Source organism: Octopus sinensis, linkage group LG26, assembly GCF_006345805.1.
Source record: "Octopus sinensis linkage group LG26, ASM634580v1, whole genome shotgun sequence".
NCBI lineage: Eukaryota > Metazoa > Mollusca > Cephalopoda > Octopoda > Octopodidae > Octopus > Octopus sinensis.
In genome coordinates, this window is record NC_043022.1 from 6462065 (window position 1) to 6481500 (window position 19436).

General features: G+C 39.5%; 1 protein-coding gene across 1 annotated transcript in view; it reads left to right on the forward strand.

Moving 5' to 3' along the window:
• Nucleotides 1-17663, forward strand: part of LOC115224906 (cornifelin homolog) — a 52495-nt gene extending 34832 nt beyond the window's left edge. The window contains exons 2-4 of the mRNA XM_029795865.2: nt 11878-12069; nt 14648-14784; nt 17547-17663. Coding sequence (XP_029651725.1) covers nt 11904-12069; nt 14648-14784; nt 17547-17639 — 396 coding nt within the window. The 5' untranslated portion in view covers nt 11878-11903 and the 3' untranslated portion in view covers nt 17640-17663. The remainder of the gene's footprint in view (nt 1-11877; nt 12070-14647; nt 14785-17546) is intronic.
• The last annotated feature ends 1773 nt before the right edge of the window (nt 17664-19436 follow it).

Here is a 19436-nt window from a genome sequence, read left to right on the forward strand (position 1 = left end):
AGTACTGGGCTTGCAAAGGATAGTCCCAGGGTCGAGTTGCTCGATTAAAGGCAGTGCTCCAGCATGGCCGCAGTCAAATGACTGAAACAAGTAAAAAGAGTAAAAAGAGTAAAAGAGTATATGTATGTATATTTTGTTTTTGGATTTGGTTTGCAAGATTCTTTATATGAGTTCGTGTGTTGAAGCATATTCTGTTGTGTCAGGGGAGAGTCATTTTCTTTTTGTGCCTTATTGAAAAGGTTGCAAGACGCAACGAAAATTCTAGGAAAATAAGAATAAGAAATAAGTGGAAATTTTACCGGTGAGTGTGTTACATTATAAGGCACAAAAAGAAAATGACTCTCCTCAGACACAACAGTATATATATGTCTGCGTTTGTTTCCCCCACCATCAATTGACAACTAATGTGATGTGTCTACATTCCCGAAACTTAACGGTTTGGCATATCTCTTTTACTCTTTTGCTTGTTTCAGTCATTTGACTGCGGCCATGCTGGAGCACCACCTTTATTTGAACAAATCGACCACAGGACTTATTCTTTGTAAGCCTAGTACTGTTTATTGGGTGTCATTTTGATTCTTAATTACAAACTAGTTCTTTTTTAATTAATAATTATTGCTGCATTATCGCATCACTAAACACTGCTATTTTGGAAATTCAAAAGGACCCACATTCCTGGCAATAAATTTGTGTGATTTCTGGAATTAACATTATTACCATTCCCTGTGTTAAGGTCTGTTATTACCATTCCTGACAATAATGTCTGTTAATTTAAATCCACTGATTTCCATCAATTGTAATTGGATCACGTAAATTCTAAAAGGAAAATGTTGTTGATTGGAGGAAAGTGAAGAATGAGTTTACAAGGGAAAGACTTTGACTGTTTTAAATGAACAGGTCACAGATGGAATGTCTTTATGATCAGGGCTGACCCAGGGCTAAATGACAACTGAGATTTCATCAATTATGGTCACAAAGATTCCAGTTGCTCCAATCAACAGAACAGCCTGTTCGTAAAATTAAGAATGCAAATGGCTGAGTACTCCACAGACATATTTACCATTAATGTAGTTCTTAAAGAGATTCAGTATGACACAGAATGTGACATGGTTGGTTCTTTGAATTACAGGTACAACTCATTTCTGCTAGCTGAGTGGACTGGAACAATGTGGAGTAAAGTGTCTTGCTCAAGGAGACAACACACCACCAGGAATCAAACTCATGACCTTCTGATCAGGAACTGAATACCTTAACCACTGAGCCATGTGCCTTCACACACCACAACAACAATAAGTAGTGATTACTTAATTGACAAATTTTAATTTTGTAGAATATATTAATAAAAAAGTGTAAAGATGCCCTTCACCCATGAATGACCATGGGATTGCACCTAGAAAGTTACCCTCCGAGGCAGAGGTCTGCAAAAGGTTGTTTATGGAAGACCAGCAGTCACCCATGCATATCAGCCTCTCCTCTCCACACCACCATTGTTATCCAAGGGAAAGGAAAAGGGGCCAATTCAGCTTGGCACCAGTGATGTTGCAACTCATTTCTGCAGATGAGTGAAAATGGAGCAAAGTGAAATAAAATGTCTTGCTCAAGAACAAAACACAAAGCCATGGTCTGAGAATCAAACTCACTATCTTATGATTGTGAGCCCATTGCTCTGACCACTGAGCCATGTGCCTCCACAGAATATCTTAATATATGGGTATTATGTGGGTGTATGTGTATATAGTTGTGTGCATGTGTGGTGTGTGTGGTGTGTTGATGTTAATGTTGATATCCTATGGCATGATGTTTATATTCCTTATTAACATTAAAACCAGTTCTTCTGTGCTTTGGAAGACCCTTGGAATACAAAAGGATTCCTTAGATAAGAGTAAGTCACAGGGGGTGCATCTGACTCTCAAATCCTGCCTCAAATGAGCCTTCATCTAACCCAGGGGTTCCCAAAGTAGGCAGTATTGCCCCACTGGGGCTGGTGGAAAGATCCAGGTGGTGGCATTCTAGAAAAGAGAAGCAATAATGATGTGGCCAAAAAGGGACAATAATGGTGTAGTCAAAAGGGGGTGATAATTTGGGTGGCCAAAAAGGGGTGATACTAGAGTGACAAAAAGGGGGCAATGGATATAAAAATAACAAAATAATGGGTTGATTGGATTAAATTGTATTTGTGAAATACAGTTTGAATTTACTGCGGAAAGTGGTCTTTGTTTTTGGTAGTGAGCATTGGAGGGGGGGTGCTAAGAATGTGGCCTGAGTGCCAAGAGGATGGCAGCCCAGATAAGCTTGGGAACTACTGGTCTAACCCATGCAAGCAGGGAAATATGGACGTTAAACAATTAAGCAAGAAAACAAACAAATGACTATATAAGTGCATGGGCCTCAGAGAGGCAATGATTGGGGACCAAGACTGCTGGCGCTTTGCTGTGCTTGAGAAGATACACCAAGCTAAGTAAATACATGGTTGTCCTTGCATCTAGGCATGACCCCTTCATCCCTCTTCAGCTGAGTGTTCCTAACCTTGCGGCTGTTGGTGCCATGTAAAAAACACTCTGTAAAGTGGTCGCTTCCAGGAAGGCCATCTGGCTGTGGAAACCATGCCAAACAGACGTAGAACCTAGGCAGCTCTCTACCCTTGCCTGCCCCTCTCAAACTGTCCAGTACCACAAATGGACATTAAATGATGAGGATGATGATGATGATGTGTGTGTGTGTATTATATATTCCCTCTGTGTTTATTTCCTCTTATTCCTTTCTGTTGAAGAGCATAGGCTCAAAACATAAAAGACTTTTTCATTTTTCCCGAGTATCAAACTAATACACTTGCTTGTTGTTCATACACCTGTCTTTGTTGCGTTTTTCTATAAATTTCAACTGTATAAATAGGCACAGGAGTGGCTGTGTGGTAAGTAGCTTGCTAACCAACCACATGGTTCCGGGTTCAGTCCCACTGCGTGGCATCTTGGGCAAGTGTCTTCTGCTATAGCCTCGGGCCGACCAATGCCTTGTGAGTGGATTTGGTAGACGGAAACTGAAAGAAGCCCATCGTATATATGTATATATATATGTATGTGTGTGTGTTTGTGTATCTGTGTTTGTCCCCCTAGCATTGCTTGACAACTGATGCTGGTGTGTTTATGTCCCCGTCACTTAGCGGTTCGGCAAAAAGAGAACGATAGAATAAGTACTGGGCTTACAAAGAATAAGTCCCGGGGTCGATTTGCTCGACTAAAGGTGGTGCTCCAGCATGGCCGCAGTCAAATGACTGAAACGAGTAAAAGAGTAAAAGAGTAAGTGTGTGTGTGTGTGGTGTACATAAATACCACGCCAAATCAGACAATACAGCTTGCTGCAATACCCTGGCTTGCCAGCCCCTATCAAGCCGGATAACCCATACAAGCATGAGAGATGGACGTTGAATGATGATGATGATGATGATGATGATGATAATGATGATGATGTGTGTGTGTGAGGGAGAAAGAGAGAGAAACAGAGAGAGAAAGTACTGACTGCCACACTTACTCCTGTTTTTCTGATCTCGGTATGTGTGTGTGTGTGTTCGTGTGTTCATAAGCTTGCATAAATATACAGTCTTGTATATAAACAGAATGAACTAAGCTACGGATTGAATGTCTGTGCATTGGTGTATACACACGCATGCACGCATGCACACACACACACCACACACACACACTCACACACATGTATCAACACGCACAATGAATATTTCTCTGTTACAACTTTATCCCATTTCTGAGTGTTTTTTTTTCCATGGATGTATGTATAAACATTATGCTGATGTATGTGTATATATATAAATATATATATATATATATATATATGTTTTTTATTTGTGTGTATATATGTATGTATATATGTGTGTGTATATATATAATATATATATATAATGTTTTATTTGTGTGTATGTATGTATGTATATGTATATATATATATATATATTATATATATATATATATATATATATGTTTATACATATATATATATATATGTTTAACATATATATATACAGATATATACATATATACAGATATATATATATATTATATATATATATATATATATTTTATTACATATATATACAGATATATACATATACACACGTATATCTATATATATATATCTATATATATATATCTATATATATATATATATATATATATATATATATATATATATATAACCCATAGATATACAACATATATTTATGTGTATATCTGTGTATGGGGGTGTGGGTTTATAATTATACATAAATGAATAAAACATGTGTGTGAGCATGTTTAATTGCATGTATGTATATTATATATATATATACACTCATGTTATATTCATATATATATATATATATATATATATAATATTATGAATAAACATACATAGATATATAAGTGTGTAATTTTATGTGTATATTGTGGTGTGTGTGTGTGTGTGTTGTGTGTGTGGTGTGTGTGTAGGTGTGTGCGGTCATGTTTCTAAGCAGAAATGAATAAATATAAGCAAGCTAGGGTGTATGTGTGTACATATTTGCATATATGTGTATAAGATATATATATATATATACACACACATACATATATGTGCATATATATACACACATATTTGTATGCATGTACGTATATGTGTGTATACACCCATTTCCATGTCTTTCTACCCACCAAGATTCTTCGTTCCCGTTTGCTCCAGTGACTCCACCCTTAATTCATGAAACCCAGATCAGATCGGTTACATCTTTTCTGACTCCCCTGGGGTAACTTGAACTCGGTCTTTAATGAAATGCAATAGCAGCAGCAGCAGCAGCAGCAACAACAGCATCACCATCATCATCATCATCATAATCATCACCACCATCACCACCATCACCATCATCATCATCACCACCACCACCACCACTACCATTACTATCATCAGCAGCTTCAGCATCGACATCAACATCACCATCGCAACTAACAAGCTAACGAGCATTCGACCATAGATATGCTCAATTAGCTAAAATTAGTAGCCAAATCTTTTTCAAATCAGATAATGTAGCCTTATCATCATCATCATCATCATCATCGTTTAGCATCCGCTTTCCATGCTAGCATGGGTTGGACGGTTCAACTGGGGTCTGTGAAGCCAGAAGGCTGCACCAGGCCCAGTCTGATCTGGCAGTGTTTCTACAGCTGGATGCCCTTCCTAACGCCAACCACTCTGAGAGTGTAGTGGGTGCTTTTTACATGCCACCGGCACAGGTGCCAGGCGAGGCTGTACTGATAAAAATATTGTAGGTGGGGGTGGGGTACATTGAGGTTGATCTGGAGTTATGCAACAACAACAACAACAACAATAATAATAATCCTTTCTACTGTAGGCACAGGGCCTGAAATTTGAGGGGAGGGGATTAAGTCAATTACATCGACCCTAGAGTTCAGTTGGTACTTATTTAACTGACCCCAAAAGGATGAAAGGCAAAGTTGACCTCAGTGGAATTTGAACTCAGAACGTAACAACAGACAAAATGTCGCCAAGCATTTCACCCGTCCGCCTAATGATTGTGCCACCTCACCACCTTAACCACAATAATAATAATAATAATAATAATAATAATGGTTTCAAATTTTGCCACAAGGGCAGCAATTTGGGTGGGGAGGGGACTAGTTGATTACATCAACCCCCAGCATTCAACTGGTACTTATTTTATCAATCCTGAAAGCATGAAAGGCAAAGTCGACCTTGGCAGAATTTGAACTCAGAACATAGTGACAGACAAAATGCCGCTAGGCATTTCATCCGACCTCCTAAGATCCTGCTAGGTTGCCACCTTAACAACAATACTATTAATAATCCTTTCTACTGAAGGCACAAGGCCTGAAATTTGCAAGGAGGTGGTGAGATGATTACATTGACCCCAGTGTTTCACTGGTACTTAATTTATTGACCCCAAAGGGATGAAAGGCAAAGTCGACCTCAGTGGAATTTGAACTCAGAAAGTACAGATGGGCAAAATACTGCTAAGTATTTCGTCCAGTATGCTAACAATTCTGCCAGCTTGCCTCCTTAATAATAATGATGACAACGACGACAACAACAACAATATGTGATCCAATGAAATGAAGAGATATTTTTATATATATATATAATGAAATTATTGTATACAGTGCTCAGGTGCACCACAACTTGTCAGAAAGTGCATATAAAGTACATGCAGTAATGTAGAAATGTCTGGAAAGTGAACATGCTTGTGTGTGTATGGAGGGGAGAAAATCAAGTGTAGTGTTGGCGAATCTCAGGAAGCATGGAAGTTTTGAAGGATGCAGTGCTCCGACAACTAACAACCGATGCCGGCAGTTTTTCCATGCTTCAGCAACTCTCAGCGTGAAAAAATGTTTCCTGAAGTCATGGGAGCTGTGCTGTTTTCTTACTTTGTAAATATGTCCACGGGTGTTAGGGTGGAGTTTGAAGAGGTGCTCAGTGTTATTGTTTGTGCGATGGTGATAATTTTATGGGTGTCTGCCAGGTCAGCTGCCAGACGTCGGAGTTTCAATGTGTCCATGCCCAGGGAAGTAAGGCGTTCAGGATATGGCAAATGCCTGATGGAGGGTATTCTTTTGGTTGCATGGTTGCTGGACCTGCTAGAAAAAATAGTGAAACAACCATCAAATCACATCCTACCATCTTAGATAAGGAAGGCTACCTTAGACAATGTACCCCTTTTTTAAACTCTTGTTTCAGTCGTTAGACTGTGGCCATGCTGGGGCACAGCCTTGAAAGAATCTCTTTTAGACAAGCAAATCGACCTCAGGACTTATTTCTTTTTAGGCCTAAGTGCATATTCATTCAGCCTCTACTGCCAAACTGCTAAGTTACAGGGACATAAACACACCGACACCAGTTATCAAGAAGTGGTAGGGGACAAACTCAGTTACAAAGACACACACACACACACACATAGACACGCGCGCATACAGACATATACAACAGGCTTCTTTCAGTTTCCGTCCACCAAATCCACTCACAAGGCTTTGGTCAACTTGTGGCCATAGTAGAAGACACTTACCCAAGGTGCCACACAGTAGGACTGAACCTGTCACCAAGTGGTTAGGAAGTAAAATCCTCAACACAGAGCCACATCTGTACCTCTGGCTTAAAATTCTGCTGAGAGCAACTTTATCATTTTCTTCATTCTTGAGTTTGTAAATAAAACGTGAGTCCAGGGCAGGGGATAGGGCTGTAACAGAGGGTGGGGTTAGGGGTGGTTAAGATCCCTTGTGGTGTTGGGTCTGAAGATGTCTGTGACAATGTTGACTCCTAACTGTATTGGATCTTATCTCACTCTTGGAAAACACTGGTGTTGTGGTGATGTGGAGGCTTGCATGTCAGGCCAAAAAAACTGTACCTTGTCCAGGCCTTGCACCCCGTGATGTTAATGGGTTTTAGAAATTAAGGGAAAAGTAAGGTTCATGAGGGACAGAGAGGTGGCAGGGTCTTTCTTAACAACCTCATAGGCTTTAGAATACTAAACCCCTCCCCATCACTCCCATCACCACCACCACCACCCTCTCAGGTGTGTCAGAAGTTGAGGAATGCAACAACCACCCCACAACCAGCCTCCTTCCCCTCTCAATTTCCACTTTGGAGAGGGAGTTCCCAGGTGTTCATACATTATCAGATTAGATACTGAAAGGATATTCAGATCAATAATAATAATAATAATAATAATAAAATAATAATAATCCTTAATACATACATAAATAATCTATATATATATATATATGCATATATGTGGGGGGGTGTATACATATATACATACACACACATGCACACATATATCAAATATACTTTAATTGAAATAAAGTTTCCCCAAAATTAAACACATCTAATATAATAAATGTGAATGTCTGTGTGTCACACTTCTTCAGCTTTGATAAATCCTTTCTACTGGAAGCACAAGAACTCAAATTTTGAGGGAAGGGATTAAGTTGATTACATCGACCCCAGTACATAACTGGTTCTAATTTTATCAACCCCAAAAGGATGAAAGTCAAAGTCAACCTCGGTGGAATTCAAACTCAAAATCTAACAGTGGATGAAACACCACTAAGTAATTCACCTGGTATGCTAACGATTCTGCCATCTCGCTGCTTTATTATAATATAATAATTGAATATAATAGAATATACTAGAATAAATGTGAATATCAGTGTGTCACACTTCGTCAACTTTATATTATTATTATTATTATTATTATTATTATTATTATTCTATGTTTGGATGACTTTTGGCTTTACATTTGTACAAGTTGGCTCCAAGTCTCACCCAGAGACCTCAAGAGACAACAGGGTTGGAAGTTCATGTTGTTGTTATGCCTAGTGTGCCATATATTTGGGGGGTGGGGATGTTGTACTAATGAATGTCTAAAAAAAAAAAAGTTTTTTTTTTTTTTTTTTTTAAACCGAAAATTATGGTTGTTTTAAACCTTGAGATTACATAGAAATATTTTGTGTAGGATATGAGCAGTTCCCATGAGCACTATCTTTTGAACTTCTGCCATTTTTGGGTTTCCTGGTATCTGAGTTAGGTAGCTATCAGCCCCTTTTGCTATCATTCCCAGGGCACCTATGACAACAGGTATTGTTTTAGTCTTCAGCTTCCACATTTTGCTGATTTCTATTTCAAGATCTTTATATTTGCTCAGTTTTTGGTAGGTCTTGACAGATACGTTTATATCGATTGGGACAGTCATATCAATGAGGAGGCATGTTCTTTGTTTGAAGTCTTTCAATATGATGTCTGGCCTATTTGCATCTATCTTCCTGTCAGTTTGAATGGTGAAGTTTTCCAGAGGAGTGAGATGTGGTCATTTTCAAGCACTGGGGGTGGTTTGTGTTCCCACCAGTTTTTTTCATGGGGCAAATCCAGGTTTTTACAGATTACCCAGTGAATATATTGTGCAGCTCTATCGTGCCTGTTGAGATACTCTGTAGGCGCTAGAAGACTGCACTTGGAGACAACATGGTCAATGGTTTCATTTTGTTGCTTGCATACACGACACGTTGGACTGCTTCTGATCTTTAATATGTTGGCATGGTAGTTTCTTGTTGGTAGGCATTGATCTTGAGCTGCTATGATAAACCCCTCTGTTTCAGATTTTAAGCCAGAGGCCATTAGCCATTGATGGGTCAGGGCTTTGTCGATATCTGCATTATTCGCTCTCTTTGGGTATTGCCATAGAGAGGTTTTTCTTGCCATTTATATTCAGAATATCTAAGGCCGCAGTTTTGACACGGGTTTTCATGCGCCTAGCTTTTTCTGTGCTTGTTTCTTGTATGTCTATCTCTAATTCCGAAATTGGTTGTATTCGGAATTCACTTAGATATTCCTTTGCCTGTTTTGTGACTGAGTATGATGCTTTCTTGTTTTCATGTTTTGAGACAAGTTTTAACATCCAGTCCTCAGAGTTTTTCAGGTAGGTGTCTAGGCCAATTGTAGCAATCTTCATTGTTATTGCCAGTTGCAAAAGACCACGGCCTCCCCTTTCTTGGCAGATAGAGTCGTTCTGTATCTGCCTTAGGGTGGTGCATTCTATGCATTGTCAACAGTTTCCTTATTTTTTCTGTCGAGCTGACATATTTCAGTAATTGACCAGTTAACAATATTGAAACTGTAAGTCACGACTGGTATAGCTAATGCATTGATTGCTTCGATCCTGTTTCTTGCATTCAGCTCTGTCTTGAGTATTGCTCTCACTCTTCGATAGCATTCTCCTGATCCTTTCCTTCATCTCTGAATGCCTTATTCCATTCCCTTCAATTACCCCTAGGTACTTGTAGCTCTCCGCTGGGTCTAGTTCTTTTATGACATTCTGTTGGTCAAGGTTAACGTTAGATGTTTCTGTCATTTTTCCTTTGATAAAGGTAGCCTTTGCACATTTTCGAGGCCGAATTGCATTCTGATGTCGTCACTGAATTGTTTGACTATCGCTAGTAAGCCCTTGAGTTGTTGATCATTTTTGCAAAAAGCTTTAAATCATCCATGTAAACGAGATGATTTATATTTTTTATCAAACATTTTATACCCGTACTGCGCGTCATTGAGCAGCTTTGAGAGAGGTATTAAGGATAACAAAAAGAGGAGTGGTGACAGTGAGTCACCCTGGAAATGCCACACGAAATTTTTACATCACCAGCATTTAGGGATTCACTGTCACTGTTCAGAGTTAGTGTGGTTCTCCATGATCTCATACTTACAGTCAAGAAGTTTCGCAGAGTTGGTGCTATCTTATACATTTCAAGGCATTTCCTAATCCAGCTATGTGGTAGGCTATCAAAAGCCTTTTTATAGTCTATCCAGGCTATTGATAAGTTTTTGTGTCGTTTGTGACAATCTTCTAAGATCATCTTATTGATGAGTAGTTGGTCTTTACAGCCGTAGGATCCACGTTTACATTCCTTTCTGTTCATTAGGGAATATGCTGCTGTCTGTTAAAAAACTATAGGTATATTCCGTCAGGACAGATGTTAGTGTTATGTACATAGTTGTTAAGCAGGTTATGGGTCTATAGTTTTTTGGTTCATTTGTTTCTTCACTTTTTGGAAGCAGGAATGTTAACCCATTAACTAGCCAGGAGGCATCCTACTAGGGTGTTGCAAAACATCATTGTACAGTTCTTCTGTAGCAGTTCATGGCTCTCTGGGAAGGCATTCAGCCAGAAGTTAGGAATTTTATCCTTTCCTGGAGACTTCCATTTGCTTGACCTCCTGAGAGCAGATCTTATATCTTCTACCTTGACACCCTCCCATTGCTCTTCTAAGGGGTCCAGTTCTGTAGATATTCTGTCAATCCAGGGGCCTTTTCGTTGTGTGTTTTTATTATTATTATTATTATTATTATTATTATTATTATTATTATTATTATTGTTGTTGTTGTTGTAAAAGTGGTGAGCTGGTGGAATCGTTAGCATGCCGGCTAAAATGCTGAGTAGTATTTCATCTGTCTTTATGTTCTAAGTTCAAATTCTGCTGGGGTCGACTTTGCCCTTCATCCTTTCAGGGTTGATAAATTAAGTACCAGTTACACACTGGGGGTCGATGTATTTGACTAGTCCCCTCCCCACAAATTTCAGGCCTTGTGCCTTCAGTAGAAAGGATTATTACATTTTTGATAGATTCCAACCACATGTTTGTGTGCAAATGATAGAATTGGGTTCACAATCCCCTAAATGTAGCTTTTAGGGTCTGACAAGCCCCCAAATCCCTGAAACCCCATCAGGAGCATTTCCTTACTTGTATGTCTATACATGTATGTGTGTGTAAACATGGATGGCAAGTGTGTGTGTGTGTGTGTGTGTGTGTATGTGTGTATCTGTCTCTGTGTATATATGTGTATGTGTGTGCGTGTCTGTGTCTGTGCGTATATGTTTGTGTACATGCATATGTGGTGTGTGTGTGGATGTGTGGGGGAGTGTATGTGCATGGGTGGGGTGAGTATGTGTGTGAGGGGGTGGGGTGCGCCCCTCCGTCTTATTACAGCAGTTCCTTCAGAGATGTTTTGAGTCATGAGGGGTGATGGCAGTGGGGGTGGAAAGGGAGGGAGATATGAAAGGATGGGGTGGGGGGTGACTGTATCATGGGATGAGGAGAGAGAGAGAGAGGTAGAAACTGCTGATGTGATATAGTAGAAAGGGTAGAAGCTGTGTGTGTGTGTGTGTGTGTGTGTGAGATGGCCATTGTATGTTTGGTTGTGCAGATGGAAGGTTTAATTCTTATTCTTTCTGTCTCTAGATTTTATTTTTCCATCGTTAATTGTTTTAATTACCATCTTATATTATGCTTTATTTAATATCATTTTGTTGTTTTTTTTTCTCCCCACCACCAGGTTAATCCCATTTTTTTTTAGCAGTCATGACTACCAAGCTGCCATCCACGCCCATCACACAGCAACCAAGAAGCACGTCAAAGTTATCTCTTGCTTCCAAACTAATGACCAATAATCACATTGACCACGAGATCTGCGAAAAAGCCTGGTCATCTGGTCTTTGTGACTGTCAGGACGATCAAAAACACAACTGTAAGTATGACACATAACCCTATTAATTACGGGGACAGGAAGGGGTCAGTTTCGGTTTTTAGTTGTTTTCAACACATGGATGACTTGTGCCTACATGTTCATAAAATACACCACATGTCTATCAATAGACACTACATGAAATGAGGTGAGCTGGACAAAACAACAATATTTTGTACATCTTTATGTTCTGAGTTCAAATTCTGCTGAGGTTGACTTTGTTCTTCAACTTTTCACAGTTAATAAAACATGTACCAGTTGACTACTGGGCTCAATGTAATTGACTGGTTCCCTTCCCACAAATCTCAGGCTTTGTGCCTATGTTAGAAGAGATTATTATTATTATTATTGAGTGAGCGAGCAGAGCATGCCATCAAAGTGACACTGGAGTAAAATATACAAAGCCCAGTATACCCATCATGACTTCCCGTCTGATAAGGGTACACCAGGCACATGCATCACAACCATATGTGCGCGACATGGTGATCTCATATCAAGATAAACAGTGCATGACCTTGCAGGTGGGACCCAGTTAGAATTTTCTTCAGATCGGGTAACCCATCCCGCTCAAAAGGTCCCTGAATAAGGGTTGTTTAAGGACATTGAATGAAACACCCATGTTTCCAGATGTGAATTATTCAAACCCCAAAGAATCCTTCTCAACACATGGCTATGATGCTCCCCCACTATTTCTGCTCGTGATCAGAGATGCACATATCATCAGCCACTAAGGGACATGCTCAACTGGTTACGGTCAAACAACTGACAAGCAAATCTGTGGTATTGAGCAGAATATTTGCTGTAGCCCATCTTTTATACCAAGACAAAACAATGTACATGATAACACTTCCAATCAGTTAAGATCAGAAGCCATGGGAGCCACTGCCTGGTACTGCATCAGGGCAGCACCGCCTCGACTGGCTTCTGTGCCGGTGGCACATAAAATACACCAATCTGACCGTGGCCGTTGCCAGCCCCGCCTGGCACCTGTGCAGGTGGCACGTAAAAAGCACCCACTACACTCACGGAGTGGTTGGCGTTAGGAAGGGCATCCAGCTGTAGAAACATTGCCAAATTAGACTGGAGCCTGGTGCAGCCTTCTGGCTTCCCAGATCCCCGGTCGAACCGTCCAACCCATGCTAGCATGGAGAACGGACGTTAAACGACGATGATGATGATGATGATATTAAAATGGTGGCAAACTGGTAGAATCGTTAGCACACCGGATGAAATGCTTAGCAGTATTTCGTTTGTCGTTACGTTCAGGGTTCAAATTCTACCAAGGTTGACTTTGCCTTTCATCCTTTCGGGGGTCGATAAATTAAGTACCAGTTATGTACTGGAGTTGATGTTATAGACTTAATCCTCTCCCCCAAAATGGCTGCCTTTGAGGCAAAATTTGAACTCATCATCATCATCATTATTATCTCTCTCTATAAAAACGGCAGTTTGTCTGTCTGTGTGTCTGTTAGGTTGTACCCTCACCCTGACCACGGCTTTCAACCGATTCTGATGAAACTTGACACACACATAGCCCAATGTCATAATTCAAAACTAACGCAGCGAAAATTTTGAAAAGTTCCCCCAGTTCTGAAAAAAATCGATAAATTCGACATGGGGTCGAGAATCAGAAACACAAACCACAGACTGTCTAGGGGACGCAACTCGACCCTTTTAACTCTCAAAAAAAATTTACCATAATTTTTTTTTCCATTTTTTTGCTATTTTTTGGCTACAACTCTCTAAAAATGCTTTATAGTTATTTCCCTTACAAACCCGAGCAACGCCGGGCGATACTGCTAGTTATTATTTAAAAGGCAGTGAGCTGGCAGAATTGTTAGCACACCGGATGAAATGCTTAGTATTATTCCATTCATCTTTATGTCCTGAGTTCAAATTCTGCCATGGTCGACTTTGCCTTTCATCCTTTTGAGGTTGAAAAATTAAGTACCAGATGCATACTGAGGTCAGTGTAATGGACAAGTCCCCTCCCCCCAAATTTCAGGCCTTGTGCCTATAGTAGAAGGGATTATTAAGGCAGCAAGCTGGTAGAAGCTTTTGTACACCAGAAAAAATGCTTAGTTGCATTTCATCCATCTTTACGTTCAAAGTTCAAATGGCACCAAAGCATTAGATGAATACCAGTCAACTACTGGGATCGATGGAATTGAACAGCCCCTTTCTCAAAATTTCAGACCTTGTCTCTATAGTAGGAAGGATTATTATTTCTATAAAAAAAAAAAAAAAAACTCTACAATGTACTCTTTGGTGAAAGAAGTGAATTTTGTTTGAGTTTGTTCTTCAATGTTGTTCATAACCCTACCCAAACATGGTTATCCTGGCCTGTGTGTGGGTTTGGGTAGGGTAATCCTCAATATTGAAACCGCATCATCATCATCATCATCATCATCATCATCATTTAGCGTCCGCTTTCCATGCTAGCATGGGTTGGACGGTTCAACTGGGGTCTGTGAAGCTGGAAGGCTTCGTCAGGCCCAGTCAGATCTGGCAGTGTTTCTACGGCTGGATGCCCTTCCTAACGCCAACCACTCTGTGTTAAAATGTTTCTCTTCCATTGCAGGTCTCTCCTCGTTGTGCTGCTGGCCATTCTTTAAATATACTTTGGCCATGCGTATCGGTGAATCTCCATTTGTGTCTCTCATTCCTTGTGCAGTGTTTGCTCTGCGAGTAAAACTGAGGACGGTCCTAAGTATTAAGGTGAGTCCACTCTTAAGCCGATTTCTTGGGGTTTACAAAACATTTTCACAGATGTCAATATGAAGGACTGGGGGACTTTAACCCTTTAGTGTTCAGATTATTCCATCAAACATAATGCCTATTGATTCCCATTGATTTGAATTAATCATGCATTATCTCATATCTTCAAGATCTTGATGGTGTAATTACTTAGTGTAGAATAACATTGTAGGGTAGGTGTGAGAGCCTGGATCTGGTCAGTTTGAACATAAAACAGATTAACTATTTTGGCCGGATATGGCCGGTTTAAATACTAAAGGGTTAAGCCAGTGAGCTGACAGAAACATTAACACACTGGGTGAAATGCTTAGCAGGATTCCCTCTGTCTTTATACTCTGAGTTCAAATTCTTCCAAGGTCGATTTTGCCTTTCATCCTTTTTAAGTACCAGTTACGTACTGGGGTCGATCTAATCGACTGGCACCCTCCCCAAATTTCAGGCCTTGTTCCTAGAGTAGAAAAGAATATGAAGAACTGGAAAGTAGGGGAGGGGTGTCTGGCGACGACATGACAGAGGAATGGTTGGGTGATCAGGGCCCTTAGTGTGAACATTGAAGACTGGGAGCCGATGACAGAAAATCGACTGGTTTTTGGAAGAAACAATCTACAACAGTAATAAAGCAGTGCCCACATGTGTGTGTATGTGTATAGATTTATATGTATGATGGTATGTATGCGACGTATTAAGAACCACATGATCCTAAGTCTACGTCTGACAACTCTCAATTTATAGAACACCTAGTCAAGGGACATAACTTTTTGGTAACCTTGAGAATGCTGCCCAATCATAAGACGAGATCTATCAAGTATTCCAAACTCAGAGAATCAAATGCTGCCTCTTGAAGCAAGCACTTCCTAAACAGGACATAGCTTCGATCTCAGACACTTTTCTGTCAGAAAATATTAGCAACATCTGCAATAGGGTCAGTTTGTCCAAAGCCAGACTCGCCAGTCATATCAGATCTCATGATCGCATAATTGAAAAGATGTCCTTCTTTTGTAGCGAAGTAGAGTTAATGTTTTCATCTACCATCAATCATTCTGAGCATTAGTCAGATAATTCGCTTGTCCTACTATAGATGAGTGGGCCACACGCATACATACAAGGTGCAGTGAATAAAGTGTTGTCTAAATTATGCAAAAATGAAAATTACCCAGACATCTCATTTTAACATATATTTACCAAAATTACATAAAAATATCTTGAAACACTAAAGAGTAAATTTATTCAATAAAATCGCCATTGGCTCCAACTACAGCCTCCAAACGACTTTGGAATCTCCTGTAAACTCTTCTGGACAGTCTCCTTGTTTAAGTGGGCGAATGCTGCCATAATCCTTGCCTTCAGTTCATCTTTGATGTAACAAGGAGTTTTGTTGGTCTCTCACTCAACTGCACCCCACACATAATAATGAAGGGGGCTGCAATCTAGGGAGTTAGGTGACTAGATGTTAGGGGTGATGTGGTCGCAGAAATTGTCTGACTGCCATGACTGGGTTCTCCTGCTTGTGTGGCATGGTGCAGAGTCCTGTTGCCAGACATAGGGTCTTCCAGCAGCCACCCTCTTGACCTAGGGCAGTACTACCTCCTCTAGGCACTTGATGTAGGCCTCCTTGTCGAGTCTGAGGCCATGTGGAAAGAAAGATGGAGGCATAACATTGCCATCACTAGTGATCACTCCAAACACCATGATGTTGACTGGATGTTTGATTTTTTATCACTCTTGGTACATGCCCTCAGATTGCACTATCCTCAGATTGACACCCAAACACTCTGTAATATTTGTATTGGAGCTTCCAATGTGAATGCCAAGCAGTACAGCACATTATTTCCAAATTTCTGGCAGAGTGAATTATGTCAAGGTGCTGTTTTTCTCAGAGATGGTACCCCAACTGACCCTAATATACTGTGTAGTCGACAAAATCAAAAACAAACAATATGCACACGCAAAACTAAAATTATAAAATCATGACAATTTACTCATCGCACCCTGTATTTATGTTTATTTATTTATATATATATGAGTGTAAATGATTTAAGAGGAAAACTAGGTATAAGAGGCATCTAATGTTCTGTGCAAGAGAGAAGAGAGAAGACTGCACTGGTTAGGTCATGTGATGCATATGGATGAAGACAGCTGCGTAAAGAATTGCTGAGTTCTAATTGTGGAGAAAACCTGTGGAAGGAGTAGACCTAGGAAGATGTGGGACAAAGTGGTGAGAAAGGATCTTCGGATGCTGGGCTTCACTGAAGTGAGGATAAGGGACTGGGAAATGTGGTGATTTGCTGTACTTGATAAGACGTGTCAAGCTAAGTAAAACCGCTGTCTTCCATAGATACAGGCTTCTCCTTTGCACTCATGCTGGTCCTGCATGAATGCAGCCATGTTGATGGCATTAGAAAGGGCATCCAGCTATTGAGTCTGGACAGGTCTCTGGCTTGTCAGCTTCATGTCAAACCATCCAGCCAATGTCAACATGGAAAACGGACGTTAAACGATGATGATAATGACGATGATGATTTATATGCATGTTATTATTGATGTAACATCTATTATATAACAAACAAGATTGTGAAACAGTTGTAAGCAAATGGAATAAACATCTACTCTCTCACTTCATTTCTCTTATCTCCTCTATGTGTGTGTGTGTAATATATACACACATATAAACATACATACCTACATACATTTGAAATTGAATTTTTCTTTTTGTTTTTTTGCAGGGATCAATAATTGATGACTTTTTTGCTGTCTTGTGCTGTGAGCCGTGCGCTGTATGTCAAATGTCCAGAGAACTGGACAATGCTGGACTTTAAACAATACAAAACATTTCGTTCTCATCTTTTGTTATTTTTCTTCCCAACAAACATAATCATATTTCTCACAAACATGTTTTTGTTGTAATCTATTGGTCAGGTATATCTGGTCACTTCTCTCTCTCTCTCTGTATATGTGTCTGCACATATTAATATATACACATACATATATATGTATATGTGCATGTGTGTATATATATATAAGGCGGCATGCTGGCAGACTCGTTAGCGCGCCGGGCGAAATGCTTAGCGGTATTTCGTCTGTCGTTACGTTCTGAGTTCAAATTCCGCCGAGGTCGACTTTACCTTTCATCCTTCGGACGATAAATAAAGTACCAGTTTCGCACTGGGTGGGGGGGGGGGTCGATGTAATCGACTTAATCCATTTGTCTGTCCTTGTTTGTCCCCTCTATGTTTAGCCCCTTGTGGGCAATAAAGAAATATATATATATATACACATACAAATATAAATGGAAGTAGATATTGCAAACTTTACTTAGTCAAGACAGGAATCATTCTAAACAATTCACATGATCTGAGTCCGTTTCTGAACAAGAAAGTGAAAAAAACGAAATATTTCTCTGCTGCCCTCAAGAAAGGAAACTCATTTCGGCAACTTTGTCATCATTTTTTTTTGGGGTGGGGGGACTAGAGAACAAAACATGTCCACATGTCCAGTTATATATATATATATATATATATATATATATATATATATATATATATACTAGCAGTATCGCCCGGCGTTGCTCGGGTTTGTAAGGGAAATAACTATATAAGCATTTTTAGAGAGTTACTTCCCTTATAGATGCCAATTCGGGCTTTCTTAGCCATTTCTGTTTTGGTGTCTTCAAGCCATGAAGTCGTTGTTCTAAAAGAACGCTGGTCTCCTTGACAACGCTTTACGACGTTGTTTTCCTTACACTCCCTTCCCCACAGCTTCACGAGGGAGGGAAGAAGGGGGAGAAGCAAACAGGTGCAGGTGTGACCATGGACGCCAACTCCGCCGCCATCGACACACGAAAAATTATGCATTAAAATGGAATAAAAAATGATGTCAAATTATTTTTAAAATCGTAGACTCATCATAGACGCGTGCTAATACTCAGACGGGCTCGATATGAATCACGACTATAAGATACCCAAATTTGGTTAAACTGCACCGCAAAATGTGGGAGTAGTTAGGAATCTAAATCGAAGGGAACAGACACTCACACAATTACAGTTTTATATATATATATATATATTATGCTTACATCTATACATACATATATGCACACACACATACATATATATATATTTATATACGTAAATAAATATATAGAGAGAAAAAAAGAGACAAACAAACAGAGAAGTAATAGTATAATTGATTATCTTTGGTTTTAATTTTTTAAATTACCTGATAACACTATTAGATAATTATCAAAGCCACTCTAAAGGATGGTTTGTTTAATTAATTAACTCCATACGAAGGCTATGGTAGCCCTGCAAGATCACAAAACATTTTACTTTCCTAAAGATAATCACTTATGACCTCACCCTCTTCTGGGTTACTATACGTATATGCACACACACCACACACACACATATATAATATATATATACATACACACACATATGAATATATGCTAAGTATCCCATCGTTGGTGGGTAATTTTCACTATAAAATGCTTTGGTAAGTTTTTGGAATAGTACGCACACACCTTTCTGCAGCTTGTTTCTCTTGGTAATTTCAAAATAATTATCAGGTGAAAAAGTGTGTGATTTAAGGGAGACTTACCAGTTGTTTCTGGCACA